The sequence below is a fragment of the Lepus europaeus genome, chromosome 14 (genome assembly GCF_033115175.1).
Source record: "Lepus europaeus isolate LE1 chromosome 14, mLepTim1.pri, whole genome shotgun sequence".
NCBI classification, from domain to species: domain Eukaryota; kingdom Metazoa; phylum Chordata; class Mammalia; order Lagomorpha; family Leporidae; genus Lepus; species Lepus europaeus.
Window position 1 is genome coordinate 59,566,752 of NC_084840.1, and position 24,010 is coordinate 59,590,761.

At 41.3% G+C, this 24,010-nt stretch overlaps 1 protein-coding gene across 2 annotated transcripts in view; it reads right to left on the bottom strand.

Annotated features, from left to right (window-relative positions):
- Positions 1 to 4,042: 4,042 nt before the first annotated feature.
- Positions 4,043 to 24,010, bottom strand: part of MTR (5-methyltetrahydrofolate-homocysteine methyltransferase) — a 152,101-nt gene continuing 132,133 nt past the window's right edge. The window contains exons 30-33 of one of the 2 annotated variants that reach the window (XM_062210681.1): positions 12,815 to 13,015; positions 11,835 to 12,027; positions 9,976 to 10,088; positions 4,043 to 9,518 (exon numbers count right to left, since the gene is read on the bottom strand). In XM_062210681.1, the coding sequence (XP_062066665.1) occupies positions 9,432 to 9,518; positions 9,976 to 10,088; positions 11,835 to 12,027; positions 12,815 to 13,015 (594 nt within the window). In that variant the 3' untranslated portion in view covers positions 4,043 to 9,431. The remainder of the gene's footprint in view (positions 9,519 to 9,975; positions 10,089 to 11,834; positions 12,028 to 12,814; positions 13,016 to 24,010) is intronic. The other variant, XM_062210680.1, reaches the window with a different exon arrangement.

The window sequence follows — 24,010 nt, forward strand, 5'->3', positions numbered from 1 at the left end:
AATTTTAAAAAGCTCAAAGTTTTAAACTGAATGCTATTTTGAGTAACATGATGAAATCTATGTCCCAGGATGCACATCATCCCTTTGTCCAGCATAACCATGCTGTCCATGCTTACCTGTCCATAACTCACCTAGTAGCCACTTGGGCTATTAGATTGACTGTTGTGGTATTGCAGTGCTTGTGCTCTAGTAATCCTTATTTCGATGAATAATGCCCCCCAAACACAAGAGTACTGATGCTGGCAATTCAGATATGCACAAGGAAGCCAGAAAGCACCTCCTTTAAGTGAAAAGGCAAAAGTGCTCAACTAAATAAGGGAAGAAAAAGGAATTCATAGGCTGAGGATGTTAAGATCTACGATAAGAACAAATCTATCCATGAAACTGTGACAAATAAACTCACATTAAATTTGCTGTCACTCTTCAAAATGCAAAAGTTACAGCCACACTGTGTGACTAAGTGCTCTGTTAAGATGGAGAAAGCATTAAATTTGTGTGTGCATATACAGGACTAAATACAGTACAGGGTTCAGTATTATCCTTGGTTTCAGGCACCTACTAGGGGCCTTGGAATAAAGGGGGACTACTGTAAATAATACTTAAACAGAAGTGATGAGCTAAAAGCATATTTAAAAGTTACACTTGAAGAATTGATATGGAGAAAGGGGAACACCTATACTCTGCTGGTGGGCATATAAATTACTACAGCCACTATAAAAGGACACTATGGAGTATCCTTAAAAGCACTAAAAATATACCTAACATATGATCCAGCAATTGCACTACTGGGTATACCTTCAAAAGAAAATGAATCACTGTATCAAAGAGATACCTGCACTCTCATGTTTACAGCAACAGGATTTCCAACAGCCAAAATATAGAAGTTACCAAGATACCCATCAACAGATGAATGGATGAAGAAAAAGTGATAGATAGACAGACAGACAGACAGACAGACATATAATGCAGTGGAATATTACTCAACCATAAACCAGAATGAAATTCTGTCATTTGCAGCAAAACAGATGGAACTGGAGGATATTATATTGAATGAAATAAATCAGACATAAATAAAATACTGCACATTCTCCTTCATATATGGGAGCAAAAAAAAAATGTCAATCTGAAAACAAACAGATTATTACTAGAAGCTGGGAAGGGGTTGGGGGAAGAGGGAGAGAGGCAGGTCGAATAATGGTACCAAAACAGAGTTAGAAGGAGTAAGTTCCTAGTGTTCCACAGCAGCACAGTGGGGTGACCACACGTCACACAACAGCCTAATATATGTTTTCTGAACAAACAGAAGGAGCTCAAAAGTCCAATCAAAAGTAATGACAAGGAGAGTGATATTATTGATTGTCAATACACATTGTATGTGTGTGTATATATACATATATATGTCATACTGTACCCCATAAATATGTACAATTATTAGTCATCAAAAAATACTAAATGTTTGAGATGGAATGAAATAAAATTCATTTGATCTTCACACACTGAACATGTGGTATTACCCCATACCCTAATTATGTACAATTAAAATAATTAAAAAATAAACTAATGATGGAGAGTGTAATGGAATTAGATATAATCCAAGTATTAAGAAATGGAAAGGGAGGGCAGCTGGCATTGTGGTATAGCAGGTAAGTGCCAGTATCCCATATAGGCACTGATTTGAGTCCTAGCTGTGCCACTTCCAATCCAGCTCCCTGCTAATGTGCCTGAGAAAGCAGTGGAGGATGGCCTAAGTCCTTTGGCCCCTGCATTCATATGGGAGACCCAGAGGAAGATCCTGGCTCCTGGTTTTATATATGCCCAGCTCTGGCCATTATGGCCAACTGGGGAGTGAACCAGTGGATGGAAGATCTCTTTTCTCTTCCCCCGACCCCGTATACTGCCCTAACTCTCTCTGTAACTCTGCCTTTCAAATAAATAAATAAATCTTTTTTAAAATTTTTTTAAAAGGAAAGAAATGGAACAGAGTTTAGGAAGTTAATTTATTTAAATCCTAACTTTTCAGTCAAGTGACTCAAAATAGCATCCATTTCAAGCTAGATTTGTTGCCAAGTTTTTCTTTTTTAAAGTACAATAATATATGCTTATTGAAAAAACTTGAAACAATGCAGAAAGAATGAGAACTACCCAAACTATGAGGCCCCCCACCCTGGCCCCCCAGCCCCATTCCCTAGAGGTAATCACTTGAGAATTTGTGCATCCTTCTAGACATTTTCATTGCTTTTACCAGCACCTAGTTCCTTAAACACACAGATAACACAGAATCTGAACACACTTTTTGTACTATCACCTGACAGTACACATTGCTGATTCACAGCAAGTCAACCATGGAGGAAGGCAGATTTTGTACAGGGCTGCCAACACGCTATCTTCATGGAGTAGTAAAGACAGCATCAGCAGGGCCAATCCTGGGGCTTTTATGACCCAACCTCCTTCTGAGCAAGAAAAATCATCATGGCTTCCCCTTCACTCAGGAAATAAAACTTTAAGGAACAAGTAACTATGCTATAGGTCTTGAGCTGGGTCTCAAAATACTGGGCCCAGTAAGAGAATAAGCTCCCTGTAGAACCCCTGTTCCCCATGATGATATAACTTCATTCAAGTCAACCTTCACTGAACACTTACCATGAACTAAGCACTATTTCAGAAACTGTAAATTTTTAAAAAAATGAGATTAAGGTCCCTTGGGCTGGTGCTGCAGCTCACTTGGTTAATCCTCTGCCCGCAGCGCCAGCACCCTGGGTTCTATTCCCAGTCAGGGCGCTGGATTCTATCCCGGTTGTTCCTCTTCAAGTCCAGCTCTCTGCTGTGGCCCGGGAAGGCAGTGGAGGATGGCCCAAATCCTTGGGCCCTGTACCCGCATGGGAGACCAGGGAGAAGCACCTGGCTCCTGGCTTCGGATCAGCGCAGCGCGCTGGCCGTAGTGACCATTTGGGGGGTGAACCAATGGAAGGAAGACCTTTCTGTCTGTCTTTCTCACTAACTCTGCCTGTCAAAAAAAAAAAAAAAAAAAAGAAAAAAAGAAAAAGAAAAAGAAAAAAGAGAGAGAGAGATTAAGGTCCCAAAGCTGACCTTAAGGACTTTAGACTGTTCTGGGGAGGGCAGTACGAAACATGCACCGTGGTGTTATGGAGCAAGAGGAGGGGGTCACTTCACTTAGCTCGGGAAATTCTCCTGAAGCCCATGGCTGAGATGCAGTGAGATTATTCCAGACACAGGGAACATTAGTAGACACCATTAGAGTACACAGCAATCCCAGGTTTCCAGTGGCATTGATTGGTAGATGAAGTCCAGTCTCTCTAGAAGTTAGATCGAAAAAGATTTTTTAAGATTCTGCACTGGGTGCAGCCCTCAGTATTGGTACTTTGCATTAGGCATAAAAGCCCTTCTCTATATGAAGCACTGTCTCAATTCTATCTTCCCTTCCAATCTTTAACCAACAAATCTCCCTCATCTTTCACTCAGTCTTCAACCCACTACATCCTGCAGGGGTCCCCTGGTCCTATGAAGCTGTTCTTACAAGGTTCACCCATGAGAAGGGCTTTCTCGATGCCCTTCCCACACTCTTTAAAGCAATAGGTCCTGGAGACAAACCTTGAAATCCTCTCTTCCTTCCCTGACATTGACTATCCTTCCTGGATTCCTTTAATCCAAAACTGCTCCTCCTTTGGTTCAAACTCCTCCCTGTTCCCTATGCTTCTAGCAAGGTCCATCTTGGATTCTCTTCCCTTCATGTTCCAGAAGTCATGCTAGCCACATCTATTACCTGACCTCCATCTCCAGGTTGAAGTCTCCCAATTCTAAGGAAATTTCAAAGTTACATATTCATGTCAAACCTCTCCAAAACTCATCTCTTCTCCCCTCCTCTAATCTCTGTCTTTGCAAATGGTTCTGCCATCAAATTACCCACAAAAACCTGGTATCTGGGAGTTACTGGCAGGCACACAAATGCACTACTCTCTCACCCCACCGCCTTCATACCTGCTGTTCACTCTGGCTAAAACGTTCTTCCCTTCTTCAAAAGAAAAAAGGTATCTGATTTATACATATACAAAACTGCCATACCAGATTTTGGGTTATGATTCCATATTACCTTTATTATTCTTACAACATATTTAATATATACATTAAGTACAAACATATTTAACACACATAAAATTGTATATTATGTAACAGTTACAATGTGTAATACAGTATATAGCAAACACACATAATCCTATCACCTAAGAAATAGAACATTCCTCATAACCTGCATCAACCTATGTGTTCCTCTGTCTCTTCCACTTTCTTCTTCCATAGGGAATCAACTATGCTAAACATTGGTTTATTATTGTTACTTTTTTTTTTTTTACAACATAGCTTTATCACATATGTATACTTAAGACAATACATTCTTTGGTTTAGCTTGTTTTTGAGCTCAATAAAAATAGTACCATACAATATGTGGTCTTGGGTGTTTTCCCTTAGTATTTATTTTAAAGATTTATTTATTTATTTGAAAGGCAGAGTTACCGAGAGGCAGAGGCAGAGGCAGAGGGAGAAAGAGAGAAAACAAGAGATCTTCCATCCACTGGTTCACTCCCCAAATGGTTGCAATGCCTGGAGCTGGGCGATCTGAAGCCAGGAGCTTCTTTAGGGTCCCCCACGAGGGTGCAGAGGCCCGAGCTTTTGGGCCATCTTCTACTGCTTTCCCAGGCCATAGCAGAGAGCTGGATCAGAAGAGGAGCAGGCAGGTCTCAAACTGGCACCCAGATGATGTCCACACTGCAGGCATCAGCTTTACCCACTACACCAAAGTGCTGGGCCCCCCATAATATTTTCTGAGATTCATCCTTATTGTGAGGTATAAAGTAGTTCACTAATTTTCACTATTGAATATCCCTTAGGGTGAATATACCTAATTTGTTTACCCTTTCTATTGTATCCAAATATATATTTCATTTTCCAATAACCTTTATGAATATATTACTATCAATATTCTTGTACATTCCACCTGGAGGCCACATGCAAATCTATTGGACACAACTGGGATTCAGAAGCTAGATCATTAGGGCTGCAAACTTCCAGCTTTGAAGTATAATTTACTAAAGCCATGATTTATACACCCACACCTATAACAACAAATGGAGTTCCCATAGATCTTCTTTAACACCTGGTACTGTTGGATCCAAAGTTTGCAAAGTCTGCAGGATGTACAATAGAATCTCATTGTGATCTCAGTTCATATTTCAATGATCACAAATGCTGTGGGATATACTTCTACTAGTTTATAGTCCCTAGATATTTTCTCTTCTGTGAAATGCCTCTTACAATGTTTTCTATAAATTTTTTAAAACATAAATTCTCTCTATATTATTTGCTTCTAAATAGGTATTCTCAAGTCATAGCCTATCTTCTCACTTAAATTGTTGATTTGCTTAATGCTAAGTCCTCAGTTTTAAGAGCTGATTTAATTATTATTATTATTTTTTTTTAAATTTTTTTGACAGGCAGAGTGGATAGTGAGAGAGAGAGACAGAGAGAAAGGTCTTCCTTTTGCCGTTGGTTCACCCTCCAATGGCCGCTGCGGCCGGCACATCGCACTGATCCGAAGCCAGGAGCCAGGAGCTTCTTCTGGTCTCCCATGCCGGTGCAGGGCCCAAACACTTGGGCCATCCTCCACTGCACTCCCGGGCCATAGCAGAGAGCTGGACTGGAAGAGGGGCAACCGGGACAGAATCCGGCGCCCCAACCGGGACTAGAACCTGGTGTGCCGGCGCCGCAAGGCGGAGGATTAGCCTGTTAAGCCACAGCGCCGGCCTTAATTATCATTTCTTTTATGGGCATTGCTTTATGTCTCAAAAGATTCTTTCCTGCCCAGAAGTGATTTTTTTTTAACACAAACATTTACAACTTTTGCTTTTTGTGCTAAAACTCTTGGAATTGATGTTGCTCAAAAACTGAATTTATTTTCCCCCCATGGAGGATCCCGTACTGGTACTATTTTGTCTCCACTAAAGTGCCAAGCCACTTTCATGGCAAAGGTCAACATAAGCACGGGTTAGTTTCCAGGCTCCTCATTTTGTTCCACCATTCAGATTGCCTACCTCTATAAACAGGTATTATACCAACTCCTAACAAAACTTAATTATTGCTTAAGTTCCTTCAGCTTCTACATTCTTAGAAACATTTGGCCATTCTTAGTTCTTTGCTGTTCCACATAAACTTAAATATCTGTTTGTTACCATAAGCTCTGTTGGAATTTCTGTTGGAAATGGCATTAAACCTACAGATCAATTTGGGGAGACAGGATACCTCATTAATCCCTAATAGACTGCTTTTTCTTTGGATCCCCCCACCCTTCCTGCTTCTTGATCTATACCCTTCAAGTCCCGGATCAGGTCTCAACTACTGCTTTCCCTGAGTATGTCTACCCCCAACCCAGCTAACGTAGAATAAGTATGTCTTTATTGTGCCAATTTTTGAGATAACTGCAATACTCCAGGAAAGATACAGGGTGAGCCTGAGGTTGCTGCTTAGGTGGTGGTACCATTATTTATTATTGCATACATCAAGAATTGAAGAAAAATAAGATGACAGTGGCTTGGGGTACGATGGCTTTGTGATGTCTGCACATCCTCCTGGAGGAGCTGTTGGATTATAAATTACGTTCTTCAACAGACAAGAGTCCAGATGGAGCTCCCTGGAGATGATGACTGGATGAGACTGCCCACTGACACTATCCAGACTAATAAAGCAACTAATGGCAGATCTTCAGGGACATGAGGATACAGCGAGTAGAACAAGAGAAAACCATGAAAAGGGCTGTGAAATTATCAGAAACGTGAAAGGTTAACCAACAGATTACTGTCAAGGAGAATGGGGAAAGGAGAGTTTTTAAGGGGTTAATACTGTCCAAAATCACAAAGAAAAAATTAAAAAGCTAGGCATCAGAAAGTCCACTGGATCTAACAAATACAAGTCATTGGTAGCAGGAAGGATGGGTATAGAAACCTAACTTCACTGGAGTAGGGGGAGAATGGGAGAAGGTAACTGGCTCAAGGCAGGCACTCAGATACTCACTGAGGGCATGCCTAAGAGAAATCTAAAGCAGGTTAACTACACTCTGAGTTCACCTGTGCATGGAGGATGGCCTCTAGCATAGGAGTGCAAAGGGGAAATAGGGTGTAATAAACCCTGACCTCAACCATCACCCCACAAATCAACCTTCTCAGTACAGACTGCAGAAGAAGCAACAGAGTGGGTATGATTCCAAATATGTTTCTTTAGAGAGAAAAATAAAAACAAACCTGGAAGTAAAGAGAGTAAGTTTATGTCACAGTCACAGATGTTGATGATACAGACAGGTTCTGGGTGTGCAATCACCAGTGTGAAGACCCTGGGTTCAGAAAGTTTACTACCTGCTTTCGAAGTTCTGTATTTCTGGCATACCTAAAATAAACCAAGGAGGATGTTTTCAAGTTGTAGTTCATCTTTGTTCATTAATAGATAGGTATGTGGACTTGCACAAACTGCTTTTGTTTTTAGGAAAAAAGATATTCAAATTGTGATTAAAACAACCCACTTAAGGAAAACATTCCATCTCACAACCAGCCAGGAAAAGATATTATAAATATTTAATGAAATCAGGAGACTCCTAGTTACCATTCAGATAAAACACACTAAGATATTTGAAGTTATTTCTTCTCATAGAAGAATGTATCAACATCTAAATAACATATTTGCCATGTAAGAGGCATCAACTAAGACAAATCCACCAAAGAAGTGTCTCAGGACATGAGGTTCAAGTCTCTATTCAGCACAAGTTAAATATATGAAAGAACACAATTCTTAAGGACAAGCAATGCTGAAAATGCATGCTATTCTGCAAGAAAAATGTATATCCACTATGGATATGCAGAATGGCCACTTCCCAAGTTCTTTTTCCCCCTCTCCCTCCACTGTGCCTGCATGTACAGCTGATATTACTGCTCTCAGGGCAAGGCAGGTATATATCACAAGAGGTGAGGGAGAAGGGTGGTCACTCCAGTGAGCATCAATGGTGTTGGTGGCATAGGAGGCAGCTTCTCTGTCCCAGCCAGTGTTATATCGTATTTTAATCCTAAAAAAAATGGTACCTAGCATATTCAATCTAGTCATGACGACATGCATTTCCCCCACTGTTTTTTCAAATCCATTGATCTCTTATATTCGTTTCCATGAGCTCCTCCTACGCTCTGAGTCTGAGGGGCCACCAACAGAGCTCTACAGAAGCTTCCATTTATTAAGCAGATACTGTGTACCAGATACCATGTTAAATGTCCTGGGCATCACTGTTTAACCTGCAGCTCATGCCGTAAGATACAGACTAATAGCACTGTTATCATTTTGCACATGAGAAAATGGTGTTGGGAAGCTTAAGGAATTTACCAACTTCACTCAGTATTTAAGTGGCAAAGCTGAAACCTGAATCTAAGTATGTCTGACTTCAAAGTCCATGTTCTTAATCATTTCCCTTAAAACACAAATCAGTGAGCTATTCTTCAACTGTCTAAGTTTAGAGCTGGGACAACAGAGAAATGAAGAACTGAGTGGCATTACAATGTCCACCTGTCCAATTCTGTACATGACACCACAGCTCAGCCAAGAACCTGCTTAATTCTGAAAATGACTAAAAGATGTTAACCACCCATAACAAACACTCTCTGTCCCTATCTCATTTTTTTCTCCCCCTTAGGGCAGGGGAATATGAAATTATGGGAGGACAAAATGCTTGGAGAGAGCCTAGCTGTACTTGACCACACTAGGGCAAACAGTGTGAGTATTTCTGACAGGCAAGCAGTGAGAGCATGCTTTTTGCCAAAGGGAGTTCTGCAACCATTTAATCGAGCCTTTAGAAAATGAGGTCTTCCAGGGAGAGAGAGCAGGGTTGTACTTTCTTGCCTGTCAGAGTCTTCTGTTGTAACCACTTAGATTAAAATGCCCCATTTCTCACACAGTGTCATTTTGCCACAGGGTCACATTTCTCTATACAATTCTCTATTCAACTGAGTTTCAGGCTTTCTTTCCTAAGAAAAAATAAAAAAGAGAAATAAGTGGCTGCTTAGATCCAAGGTAAAAATGGAAAAAAGTAGGTTGACTTGCTTTGAAATGCAAAAGACCTCCAGCTCCAGCCTGTCCCAAGGGAGCAGAGACACCATCAGAGCTTTGCTTGCTGCTCTTCATTCAAGGTCCCCCAAGAACAGAACTTGTTTTCCAGATACTATAGGAAGACCCTGCTGCCCCTGAAGTGTTCCACCGAAGTCTTCCAAAAGCAGCAGCAGGGCACTGTTAACCCAAGGTACACAGGCTCATTGTTACTCGTGGTTTTTAAGGCACTATGGATTTATATTTCCTTATGGATCATCAAGTATCGAAAAGTTAAAATAAAAAAAAAGTTAGTCTGTATCATATCCCAGAATGGGTCCAAGCCATTTCTCAACCTCAGCCACAGACATGTTCTTCCTCAGAGCATAATCCTCAATCTGCAAAAGATTACAAAGAGTGTATTAAACCAAAGGATAAGACTTTTTGAACCAAATTTTCACAGGTTCTGCAAAAAAACATTAAGTACCTTCCACTTCTTGTCTTAACAATAATAATCTACTGAGAAATAGGGAGATAGATATTTATCTGCCCACCAAGTTGCCTTGTTTTCTGGGCAGGAAAACACAGTAAATATCTGATACTTAGAAGCTTTGTGTGTGTACTGGGTGTGTGTCTGGGTGTGTGTGTGTGTCTGTGCACACATGTGTGGGGGAGAGCCAGAAATGGGGTAGTGGATTAAAATCTAATTAAGACATTAACTGGAACAAATTTCTTCATACTTTCCCCACTCCTTCATTTTATTCAAGTTCACATTCACAACAAATAAACATCTAAGGAATTTAAACATTTAAAACAAAATAAGCATCTAAGGAAGCGACACACAATGTAACCTACCTGATCTTTGGAAATTTTCCCCACAGCAAAATATTTGGACTTCAAGTTGGAGAAGTAGAGACCTGATACCGCTGAAGCAGGTGTCATGGCTAATGATTCTGTTAGCCTAATGCCTAAAGAGAGCAACACAGAGGAAAATGCTTACTGTACTCAGTGCATAACACAGGGCCTAGCAGTTGGCAAGCACTCAATGAACTCTCCTTGAACAAGTGGATAAAAGTGAACTCAGCAGACACACAGCACAGCATGAAAGTGACAGACAAGTCTAGCAAATTCTTGCCAGATCGATAAACAAATTCAGGACATGCAGGTCTCCTCTAACCCATGGGGGCAGACCTGGAAAAGACTCTCTTTACTCTTAACCTAGAGTCCAAGATCCTTTATCTCCATATTTGCTACCCCAATTTGTTTGCTCCTAAGCCTGGGCCTTCTGAGGCCCAGGAGATGAGAGCACCATCTAAACAGCTCTCCACAGGTTCTGTGAGCTACTGACACTAGGAATGACCAAGACTCGTTTATAGTGAAGCACGAGCCTACAACAGCACTGAGAAAGATGAGACATTTTCTACTGAGATCTGAGAACTTAAAGGGATCAAGAAAGACTGTATCTTTTTTTTTTTTTTTTTTTGACAGGCAGAGTGGGCAGTGAGAGAGAGACAGAGAGAAAGGTCTTCCTTTTGCCATTGGTTCACCCTCCAATGGTCGCCGCAGCCGGCGCACCACACTGATCCAAAGCCAGGAGCCAGGTGCTTCTCCTGGTCTCCAATGCAGGCACAGGGCCCAAGCACTTGGGCCATCCTCCACTGCACTCCCGGGTCACAGCAGAGAGCTGGACTGGAAGAGGGGCAACCGAGACAGAATCCGGCGCCCCGACCGGGACTAGAACCCCGTGTGCCGGCACCGCAGGTGGAGGATTAGCCTATTGAGCTGTGGCACTGGCTGAAAAAACACTGTATCTTCTACGCCACTCATGTTGTGGACAAGGAAACTGAACAAGACTGAGTGACTTGCCAAAGGTGACCCAGCTAGCTTATGGGCTAGAGGACTTGAACCCAGATCTCATGACTCCTGGAATCAGTTGTTGTTCCTGCTGATGCAGATTCAACAGAGCTGACAGCTCCTCATTTAAATACAGATTCCTTTGTCAGCTTTGGTATCATACTCTTAATTAAGTCCACTAAAAACTATGAACTTAGCCTGGCTCATCTCAGCTACAGCAACCATGCAGTAAGGACTAGAATGGGCACATGCACGCAACAACATACACAGAACCATGAGCAATTCTACCTTGGGCCCACAACACTAAGGCTGGGTGCCCTGGTCTTTGTCTCAAAAAGGAACACAGTAATTGTTCATTTTCAATGATCAGAATCAACACACAGACAAAACCTAAGAGGAATTATGATAACACAAAACCACAAATCTTAATAAAAGTATAAAAGTAAAGAGAAAAGAGGAAGGGAAAGTTGGGAGTTCTGCAAGACTAGTTTCCAAAGACACAATTAACAAGCATTAAGAGCATGAGGCAGGTGAAATTTCAGACAGGACAAAGGACAGCCTCCAAGGGAAGGATGAAGACACTAGTGCACCAATAACATGAGTTGGTATAAGTAAGCTAAATTTCGTTACAGGTCAAGAGGAAGTAATTTAAGCTGATAAATCCAAAAATGGTGCTATAAGAATACTATTAACACAGGAGTAAAAGATCAGAAGAAATAGCTAAGTGAGAAAGGACAAGGGATGATTTAATTATAAACCCTTCTTAGTTTAAAAAAAAATTTTAACTATACATGCCATTACTTTTATTAAAGTTTACTTAAGTAAGAAAAGATAGGAGCCCACCACTTCCCGGTACACACCTGTGGACTCCTCGATGTTGGCAAGTCTCCACATGGTGAGCTTCTCAGTGTGGTCAGGCTGGCTAGGGTAGCCAGGAGCGGGGCGGATGCCCTCATACCGTAGCCTGCGCAGGTCTGCAACATCCAGCTGCTCACTGCCACAGTAAGCCCACAATTCTCTGCGAACCCTTTCATGGAGCTCTTCTGCAAAGGCCTGGAAACCCACAGCACCCAGTGTGGTTAGGCAGAGCAAGGAGCTCAGAGCTTCAGTGTGGCCTCCACCCACTGAATCAAAGTCAGCCAGAGCAGCCTCTCACCTGAACCATAGCCAGGCCAGGCAAACCTGTCAAGAGGAGACCTCAGGCTAGATTCTTGATTTGTTTGTCCCTTCATTAGCTGCTATGCAGCTCAATTTTGGCCTCAACCTGAGTTCTGAAGTGTCATATTTAATGACCTGGGGATGCTAGGCCTTTTAACTTAAAGATTTCCCTGAAGGTCAGTCTGCAGTTGCAATGGCTAAAAAAAGCAGTAGAGGAACTATAAACCCGTTTCATTATAAAAACCAGCTGCTACTTCTTCCACTGTTCACCACAAGAAGAGTATCTCCCCTAAGCCTCAGATATCACATTCCATGCAGAAGATGATAAAGAATCTACAGAAAATAACATTAGAATGAGAGGCCCTCAAACAGAAATCTGTTTTTAATTTTTTGGAGTACATCACAACAGACAACAGAAGTCATCAGAGATAAGGCAAAAAGGTCGAAGCTGTAAGGACAACAGCCAACTATGGCAAGCTGGAAGGTTCTTTTTTGCCAAAAAGATGATATATGAGAACTGTCTGACAATACACAATTTAAAAGTACGTGTAATGTTAAAGCCAGCAGCATGTGACTCAAGGTAAATAAAGGACACTGGTTCACATGGCTGATCAGTTTTCTGGCACCTCTCATGGGCTCCCCACCACCTGGACCCCGCCTCAGTGCACTGCCGTAGTCTCACCTCTGCCAGCCGATCCCCCAGTGCCTTGACCATGATGCTGCTGTAGTCATCACCATTATCTTCATAGGCCTTGCTCAGCTCTTCCACCCCAAAGCAGGCAACAGCAAACAGGCCCAGGTAGTCACGGATTCCAGAATGTAAGGGAGCAATGAAGTCCGCGAGGCAGTGGTACGGGTCAGTGCTGGCAGAGTCCTTCTCAGCCTTAAAACCCAAACATGGGCAGAAGGGGCTGTTAGCATGGACATTAAATCAGAAGACAGTGGAAAGCAAACTGAGCTATTCAAAGGAATCCAAGCTTCATGACACAGGGATGTCTGCCTGATGAGTTCACTAAGAATAGTACCTGATACATACTGAGTTGTCAGTAAATACTTGTTGAATAAAGAAATGAAATGAGATTTTAAAAATATATATGACATAACGTACATGGCTCATTCACATACTAACCCAGGATATGCTGAATGCCCACAGACTCTATGCTAGGAACTAGAACCTTAAACTATCACCTTTTAAAAAATTTACATATTTTAATTTTATTTGAAAGGCAGTGAGAGACAGAGATTTTTCCATACCACTGATTCATTCTCCAAATGCCTACAACAGCCAGGGCTGAGCCAAGCTGAAGCCAGGGCTCAAATCTCAGTCTAGATATTCCACATGAATGGCAGGTACACAAGTACATCAGCCATTACCTGCTGCCTCCCAGGAAGTACGTTAGCAAGAAGCTGGAATCAGAAGAAGAGCCAGGACTCAAACCCAGGCATTCCATTATGGGATATGGCATTCCAAGCAGCATCCTAAGCACTGTGCCAAACAGTTACACCCTGATCCCCAAAATCTATTTTTTGTAAGATTTATTTATTTATTTGAAAGTCAGAGTTCCAGAGATAGAGGAGGAGAAAGAGAGAGAATGAGAGAGAGACAGAGACAGAGACAGAGACAGAGATATCTTCCATCTGCTGGTTCACTCTTCCAGATGGCCACCATGGCCAGGGTTGAGCAAGGCCAAAGCCAGGAGCTAGGAGCTTCTTCCACATCTCCCACATAGGTGGCAGGGACCCAAGCACTTGGGCCACCCTCTGCTGTTTTTCACAGGCCATTAGCAGGGAGCTGGATTGGAAATGAAGCAGCCAGGACATAAACCGGCATCCAAACGGGATGCCATGCATCACAGATAGCAGTTTTACTCACTATGCTACAACGTTGGCCCCCAATCACCTATTTTTAAAAACTGTTTTCTCAAAAAAGATTTTCAATTCAGATTGAATCCAAGTGCTTTGCTTGAAAGGGGTGCACTAAATGTACAAGCCTCCATTTTGCATCAACAGAAGCAGCTAAACTACTGAAGTCTACAATACATGGGTCATGTGCTGCCTGCCATTGGTGATGGTACAGGAGATAGCAAAGACACCTAGGGAATCATCCTTAAACCTAATCAAGAATTCAGCAGGATTAGCTTTAGATTCACTCCAAAATCCCATGTTCCCTCCTTGCCAATCAGCTGATAACTAACTTTTCCCTGCTACTAAGCTGACAAATAAGGTCTGATGCATACATGGGAAAATGAAATTAAAAGAAAAGTTTAGTTAGCATTGTGGCACAGTAGGTTAAACCACCACTTACAACATTAGCATCCCATATCGGAGTGTTGGCTCAAGTCCTGGCTGCTTTACTCCTGATCCAGATTCCTGCTAATGCACTTGGGAAAAGATAGAAGATGCCTCCCCCCACTCATGTGAGAAACCAAGATGAAGCTTCTGGGTTCAGCCTGGCCCAGACTCAGCCTTTGTGGCCATCTGGGGAGTGAAACAGTAGAGAGATATCTCCTTCTCTCTGTCTCTTTCTCTCACTCTACCTTTCAAATAAATAAGTTTGTTTTGGTGTTAAAAAAAAGAAATCCATGCAATTTTTTCATAATGTGCATTTTCCATGAACTTTCTGAAGTTCTTTCATGTTAAGACCATCAGTGAGGGGATTAAGACGGCGGAGTAGGGAGGGAGCTTACTGCTCTAGTCTAGGAGAAGACAGTTTAAAAAAAGTGGAGAGAGAGCAGTCTCAGGGAAGAGTTAAGGAGAAATGACAGAGGAAACGCTATTCAAATAGGAGGGACACTGTGGACCTACGTGAAGGGCATGGATGCCAATAACTCAGGACCCCAGCAGCTGAGAACCTCCATACCAGCCTTGGAGAGTGAAGTGAGACTAGACTGAAGTAGCCCAAGCCACGGGTGATAAAGCTGCAGGAAGAAACTACAGGGAAGCTGGCTTGGAGCCCCATGGAGGATGGTGTACCTGCCAAACTATAGGAGAAAAAAAAAAAGAAGGGCACATTTCTTTTTTCTGATCACCATGCAAAAGCGTCCTGTAAGAAGCCAATAGAAAGTGGGTGCCATTTTGGACATACATAACAGCTGTGCCAGCTCATGTCCACACCCAGCAATCAGCTGAGTGCAGACTCCTGAGTCTGATGGGGAGCACTAATAGGGGCTGGGTGCTCATGACTGTGGAAGGCTTGTGTGCCAGGACTGTGAAAAAACTGAGGCTGTGTGGGAAGGCTTATGGTGTGGCTGGGGCTTGGAGCAGTCACTGTGGGAGGCTCCACACGCTCAGGGTCCCCTGGCTACCTGGTGAGGGACATTGCTGGGAACTTGAGCTTACACTGAGGACTACACAGATCCTTTGTGTGGTTCTTGGAGCAGAGTGGACGAATATTATAGTCACTTGGCTAGCAATGGGGCACTGGTCTCCTTTGAGGAGAGGAGCTCATCTGGGCAGGGCCACTACATGTCTCTAGGTATTCACTGAAAACAGACACTCCACTAATTTACAGAGGAACAGTACAAAAATAAAAGCTGCCGCAGTGAAAAAAGAAAGAAGAAAACAACAAGTATCACCACAAATGCCGAATAACAAATGCAACAATTCAAGAAACAAGAATAAGGAAGATTGGACTAAAAGAACACAACACTTCAATACTAGATTGTGAAGATGATGAGATTGAAGAAATGCCAGAAATGGAATTCAAAAAATTCATTGTAAGATTACATAGAAGTAATCAGAAGCAAATACATGAACTACTGAAATCCATACATGGCATGAAAGAAAATTTCTCCCACAAAATTGATATCTTAAAGAGAAATCAAAATGAATCTTGGGATTGGAGAATTCAATAGGACAAATAAAAAACACAGTGGAAAACCTTAACAACAGAATCGGTGAAGCAGATGAAAGAATATCCGATTTAGGAAAAAAAGCAAAGGAAATTATACATTCAGACCAAAAATAAGAAATTAGAAAACTAAAGAACATCATTGGTAATCTATAGGATATTATCAAACAACCAACGTAGAGGTTTTAGGAGTTCCTGAAGGCATGGAAAGAGAGAAAGGATTAGACGACCTTTTTAGTGAAATAATAACAGAAAACTTCCCTAATTTGGAGAAAGAAAGGGACATCCAAGTAAGGAAGCACACAGAACTCCTAATAGACATGACCAGAAATGATCTTCAACACAACACACTGTAATCAAATTCTCCATGTTAATACATAAAGAAAAGATTCTAAAATATTCACAAGAGAAATGCAATTACTTTCAGAGCATCTCCAATTAGACTCACAGCAGACTTCTCATCAGAAACCCTACAGGCTAGGAGAGAATGGTGAGATATAGTCCAAGTCTTAAGGGAAAACACTGTCAACCCAGAATGCTATACCTGGAAAACTCTGATTTATGAATGAAAGTGAAATAAAGACCATTCATAACAAACAGAAATTGAAAGAATTTGTCACCATCTGTCTAGCCCTGCAAAAGATGCTTAAGGATGTGCTGCACCTGTAAACACAGAAATATGGTCATCACTATGAAAGAAGGTAAAGGAAGGAAATCTCCCAGTAAAGGTATAAGGGAAATTCAAAGTAAAAAATAGGAATATTTTTGGATAAATGGCAGGGTAAAGTCATTGCTTATCAATAGTCACCTTGAATGTAAATGGCCTTGACTCATCCAGTTAAAAGACACAGATTGGCTAAACAGATTTAAAAAAAAAATCTACTTGCTGCCTATAAGAAACACATTTCACCAACAAAGATGCACACAGAATGAAAGTGAAAAGATGGAAAAAGATATTCATGCTAACAGGAACCAAAAAATAAAGGGGGGGGGGGGAGTGATGTAGCCATCTAAGTATCATCAAAATAGACTTTAACAGGAAAACTGTTAAAAGAGACAAGGAAGGGCACTATGTAATGATTAAGGGATTAATTCAAGAGGAAGATGTAACTATTATAAACATATATGTACCTAATTATAGGGCACCTGACTATTTAAAAGGAAATATTAAGGAATCTAATGAAAGACATAGACTCAAATACACTAGTAAAAGGGGACTTTAATACCCCACTTTCAGCAATGGACAGGTCAATCAGACAGAAAATCAGCAAGGAAATAACAGTTAACTGACACTAATAGACCACATGGACCTAACAGATATCTACAGAACTTTTCATCCTACACTTGCAGAATACACATTCTTCTCACCAGTGCATGAAACTTTCTCTAGGATTCACTACATGCAAGGCCACACACCAAGTCTCAATAAATTCAAAAAAATCAAAATCATACCATGCATCTTCTCAGACAACAATGCAATGAAGCTGGAAATCAGTAACTTAGGAATCTTTAGAACATATGCAAATACTTGGAAACTGAACAACACACTCCTGAATGAACAGTGGGTCATAAAAGAAATCAAAACAGAAATCAAAATATTTATGGAAACAAATGAAGATGACAATACAACATTTAAAAACTTATGGGAGACAGCAAAAACAGTGTTAAGAGGAAAGTTTATAGCAATAGGTGCCTACATCAAGAAATTACAAAGGCACCAAATAAATGAGCTATCACTGCATCTCAAGGATCTAGAAAAACAACAGCAAACCAAACCCAAAACTCGTAGGAGAAAAGAAATAATTAAAATTAGAGAAGAAATCAACAAAATTCAAACCAAAAAAACAATACAAAGATCAGCAAGATGAAGAGCTGGTTTTTTGAAAAAATAAGCAAAATTGACACACCACTGGCCCAACTAACCAAAAAAGAAGGGAGAAGACCCAAACCAATAAAATTAGAGCTGAAAAAGGAAATGTAAAAACGGACACCACAGAAATAAAAGGAATCAACAGAAATTACTACAAAGAGTTGTAGGCCAACAAACTGGGAAACCTAGAAGAAATGGATAGATTCTTAGACAGATACAACCTACCTAAATTAAGCCATGAAGACACAGAAAACAAACAGACCCATAACCAAGACAGAAATTGAATCAGTAACAAAGACCCTCCCAAAAAAGAAAAGCCTGGGACCGGATGGCCCGGGAAAGCAGTAGAAGATGGCCCAAGTGTTGGGCCCCTGTACCCATGTGGGAGACCCAGAAAAAGGTCCTGGCTTCTGGCTTCAGATCGGCACAACTCCAGCCATTGCGGCCAATTGGGGAGTGAACCATCAGATGGAAGACCTCTCTCTCTCCCTGCCTCTCCTCTCTCTGTGTAACTCTGACTTTCAAATAAATAAATAAATCTTTAAAAAAAAAAAAGAAATCTGAATATTGACCTACCATATGACCCAGCAATCCCACTCCTGGGAATTTACCCAAGGGAAACAAAATCAGTAAATAAAAGAGTTATCAGCACCCCCATGTTTATTGCAGCTCAATTCACAATTGCTAAGACATGGAATCAACCTAAATGCCTGTCAACTAAAGACTGGATAAAGAAAGTATGGGATATGTACAGTATGGAATAGTACACACAGTAAAAAAAAAAATGAAATCCAGTCATTTGCAACAAAATGGATGCATCTGGAAAACATCACACTCAGTGAAATAAGCCAGTTCCAAAGGGACAAATATCGTTTGTTCTCCCTGATCCGTGATAACTAATAGAGCACCAAAAAGGAAAGCTGTAGAAAAGGAATTGACACCACAAGAAGCAATGACTTGAATAGCCCTTGTCTTGACTTTCGAGGAGCAGTTTTTTTTTTTCCTTCATACTATTTGTTGAATGCTTTACTTAACATAGACTTATTCATATGTGTATAAAGTCAATTGAAAATAGATCTCAGTAAAAAATAAAATTGGGAATAAGACAGGGAGGTGGAAGTTTGTAACTGTAAAGCTGTATAGTTCTGCATACATCCCCATGGACTTACTTCTAAGGGTACAGTTTAAAAACTTGTCATGGGAAGAGGCAGCAAGATGGCGGAATAGGCAGGAAGCACACTTAGTCCGGGGGGAGAGAAAGTTTAATATAAGTGGAGATACTGCAGGGTCAAGGAAGAGTAGGGGAAGAAACAGCAGAGGAAACTCTTCCGAAACTAGTGATTCACAGTGGACCTGCGTGGAGAGCGTGGGAGCCCAAGTTCGGGACACCAGCGGCAGACTCAACGCACCAGCGCTGGAACACGAGGTGAGCCGAACCTCCATAGCCCGAGATACCAGCAGGCAAGCAGAAAGAGGAGGCTAGAGGGAACGAGGCTTGAAACTCCGTGAGGAAAAGTTCACCAGGCTAACTAGAAGAGAGAGAAAAAAATAAAAAAAGTGACTGATACGGACACAAGTTTCTCTCTCTCCGCTCACCTCTCAAAGGCGAGCAAGACAGAGCAGGCGCCATTTTGGACATACGTCATAAGCAGGGCGACCTCAGGTCTGCACCTGCCCTGAGCCTAGCAGAAAAACCTGACTCTGGGGGGAGGAGTGAAATAACAGGAGATTAGCATCTAACTTGGCAACCCAGTGGGAGACTGCAGGAGAATTGGAGCCCACACTGAGGACAGCACAGATTCCCTGTGTGGTCCTTGGGAAAGAGCTTCTGATCTCTGGCTCCTGTGGGTATATCATTTGCCTGCTAACTACCTCCAATTACGTTCAGCTGTGCGGAATTACTTCCCTTTTAAATCAAAAAAAGAAAGAGAGATTTACCACACCTAACCTGGGAGTGTCATCCTTGACACACCCTCAACCCTGAGGAACCAAACACAGCTCTCAGTCCACACTCATCTCAAGCCTCTAAGGCTCCACTGAAAGCAGACAGTCCACTTAATATAGAGCCATAGTGTAACAAGAAAAAACACCACAGTGAAGAAACCAAATATCTCCAACATGCCAAACAACAAACGCAAAAACCAAGCTAACAAGAACAAGGAAGACACTATGACACCCCCAAATGAAAAAGACACCCCAATTCAAGACTATGAAGATGATGAGATCGAAGAAATGCAAGAAGCGGATCTCAAAAAATTGATAAGAACATTAAGAAGTTCTCAAAAACAAATTCTTGAACTACAGAAATCCTTCATGGACAAGATAGAAAATCTCTCTCGTGAAAGTGAAATATTAAGGAGGAATCAAAATGAAATGAAACAACTAGTGGAACAAGAAACTCTGATAGTGACTAGAAATCATAATGAAATGAAGAGTTCAATAGATCAAATGACAAACACATTAGAGAGCCTTAAAAACAGAATGGGCGAAGCAGAAGAGAGAATATCAGACTTAGAAGACAGAGAACAGGAAAGGAAACAGGCAAACCAAAGAAAAGAAGAAGAAATTAGAAATCTAAAAAATATTGTCGGGAATCTACAGGATACTATTAAAAAACCCAACATTCGGGTTCTAGGAGTTCCTGAAGGCATGGAGAGGGAGAAAGGATTAGAAGGCATTTTCAGTGAGATACTAGCAGAAAATTTCCCAGGTTTGGAGAAGGACAGAGGCATCTTAGTACAGGAAGCTTATAGAACCCCTAATAAACATGACCAAAAGAGATCCTCACCACGACATGTTGTAATCAAACTCACCACAGTGAAACAGAAAGAAAAGATCCTAAAAGGTGCAAGAGAGAAACGTCAGATCACTCTTAGAGGATCTCCAATTAGACTCACAGCAGACTTCTCATCAGAAACCCTACAAGCTAGAAGGGAATGGCGAGACATAGCCCAGGTACTAAGAGAGAAAAACTGCCAGCCCAGAATATTATATCCTGCAAAGCTCTCATTTGTGAATGAAGGTGAAATGAAGACTTTTCATAGCAAACAGAAACTGAAAGAATTTGTTGCCACTCATCCTGCCCTGCAAAAGATGCTTAAAGATGTCTTACACACAGAAACACAGAAACATGGTCACCAATATGAAAGAAGGTAAAGGAAGGAAACCTCACAGCAAAAGATCACAGGAAGCTCAATTTCTCTTTGACATAGAATTAAACTCTGATGCTCTGTTAAAGCAATGTGTTAAAGTAATCTATTATGTTCTCTTGATGTCTGTTAAATTCTAATTGTTCAAAAACAGCTGAATTTTTATTAAGAGCTATGGGTTATTTAAATATGTGCTTTTTTCAAAAATTTGAATAATCACCTTGTAACAATGATCAAATTTGGTCTATGTTATGTCATGATTTTAAGAAATCTTATTTCAACCAGATATTTTGGAGACATGATAGTTATCTTAATGAGAAAGCCCCAGAGGCTTAAAGGGTTAAATACTTGTAAAATCCTACAGGTGCTTTCAAAAATACTGTGAAGTAAGCAAGTGCCTCTTGTTGGTTGATGAGTTTATAATTTTAAATTGTCAGCAAGCGATCTAGGACTTGCTCCCTCATTTCTCTATTCTAAGCCCAACTTGTTCTTTCATTTCTCTATTCTCTTCAAGGTAGGAAACTAACTCTATTATGAAGGAATCTGTAGGATGCACAATTTAATCTTTAGACCTTATAAAAGAGATGGCTAACATTTTTCTGCAATAGCATAGCCAAAATAAGAACTCAAATAATAATCTCATAGCTAGATTCACTTTGCCATCAGCGAAGTATACAGTAAGTAGAAAAAACCTCCCTTTCAGACCAAAGGGAAAGAAAGTTTTAAAGTGAGAATATAATTTTCCTCATGGGCATTGTCTACCTTAGAAAAACTACTACAGAACATGCCTGTGACTATAGACTTGTAGTTCAGGCCACCGAAGATTAGAGATGGGACACGGGCACTCCCTTGACTTGCATCCTCTGGTCTGCTTGAACACAAACCAGGAGGAAAAGAAAGCTCGGCATCAGAAGCAATGGGTGGCAGGCCTATTAATGGCTGATCTGTACAGTGATCTGCCCTCAAGGAGACCCAACAGGCCAGTCCACTGCAGTGGCTTTCAATGTGGTAAGCCTGGGCTTCAGCAGAAGTCAGCTTGTGAAGAGCCCTGGCAGCTCTGCCAAGAGTTGGATCACTGGAAATGGACCTGCCCTGGAGTCGAAGGATGCCCAGGTCAGAGCCACAGATCTTATTGGCTCTAAGCTGAAAAGCCCTTCACTCAGCCCAACTTCCAAAGTGACCACTGCAGCTGAGGGGATGGTCAAGTAGGGTCAGCAACATTGCAGGCAGAACTGTAAATTTCTTGTTAGAGATGCCCCCTGCCTTTACCTGGCCAGCACTCCTCCCAGGCCAGCCAAGTAATGAAAGTCAACAGAGTGCCTTCCCCTAGGAGGTTCACACCTCCCTTAGGATATACCCCATGTGAAGAGATAGATAGGTCTTGGCCTCTGAATTTACAAGGCCTGAAGCCCACCAGATTATTATCAAGCCCCTTCTATCAGGTTCTATTTGCCTCTCAATCAGAAAACTTCATTGTAGCTTAGACAGCACCTTTCTTAGCTCCTCTAATAATGACTCTGTCCTTTGTTCTAGGCCCTGTCTAGTGCACTTGGGCCTCATTCCTTTGTAATCATAACCTCTACTCTACCACCAATGGCTCTACTCCCAACCTGTGTGTACTGATGGTCCTCTTCCCCACTTAATGCTGTATAATTGTTCAAACCTGGTAAATGCCACTCTTAGGATCATTGGTTACTATCCTCACTCTGTCTTCTATGACCTTGTCTAAATATGATCAGAGTCGGCAAACTTGGAAGGCTTCCATAGCCTTGGCAACTCATGACGACAGCCTAGGATGGTTACTGGCGCCATAAACTAGAGTGTCAATTTGTTGGGTCAACAACAGGAGCCACTGAGCACTTGCTCCTCATGTGGGATCTCTGTCCTTAATGTGCTGTACATTGTGATTTAATGCTATAACTAGTACTCAAACAGTATGTTTCACTTTGTGTTTCTATGTGGGTGCAAACTGTTGAAATCTTTATACTAAATTGATCTTCTGTATATAAAGAGAATTGAAAATGAATCTTGATACAAATGGAAGGGGAGAGGGAGCGGGAGAGGGGAGGGTTGCGGGTGGGAGGGAAGTTATGGGGGGGGGAAGCCATTGTAATCCATAAGCTGTACACTGGAAATTTATATTCATTAAATAAAAGTTAAAAAAAAAAAAAAAAAAACTTGTCATGGGACCCCAAATCCCATTAAGCTGGGTGGTAAAAATGGCATCTTAAGTGTTAAAGTGATCATATGAAGTGTTAAAGTGAACATATAGATAGGATTACGTGTTAAAGGGATCATATAAATAGGATCAAGTGTCTGGTAATAACAATAGAATTAAAAGGGAGAGAATGTTCCAATATGGGAAGCAGTTCACAAAGCAGATTTATAGAGTGACAATCACTTTAAACAGCACTCTGACCTCAGAATCAGCCCTTAAGGCATTCTGGCCTGTCTGAAAAGCCCATGAGAGTATTTAAGGCATGGAAAGCCAAGACACTGTGGCAAAAAAATATCCTACAAGAAGGATCTCTGTGAGTGAGACCTCAGTGGAAAGAAGTGGCCATCCTGGAAAAGCAGTAGAAGATGGGCCAAAGTCCTTAGGCCCCTGCACTTGTGTGGAAGACCTGGAAGAAGCTACTGACTCCTGGCTTCGGATCAACACAGCTCTAACCATTGCGGCCAATTGGAGAGTGAACCATATTGGAGAGTGAACCATCAGATAGCAAACCTCTTTCTCTCTCTCTCTCTCTCTCTCTCTCTCTCCTCTCTCTGTGTAACTCTGATTTTCAAATAAATAAATAAATCTTTTTTTTTAGTGGCCATCAAAGAAGGATTTACTTTTTCTCTAAAGGGAAGAGAGAACTTCCACTTTCCTTATGGCCTTGTCTAAATACTGACAGAGGTAGTGGATTAGCCTTAGCAGATCATGTCAAAAGCCTTGGGTGATCACGGGCATCATACATGAGAGCGTTAACTGTTAAATTAACAATAGGAGTCACTGTGCACTTA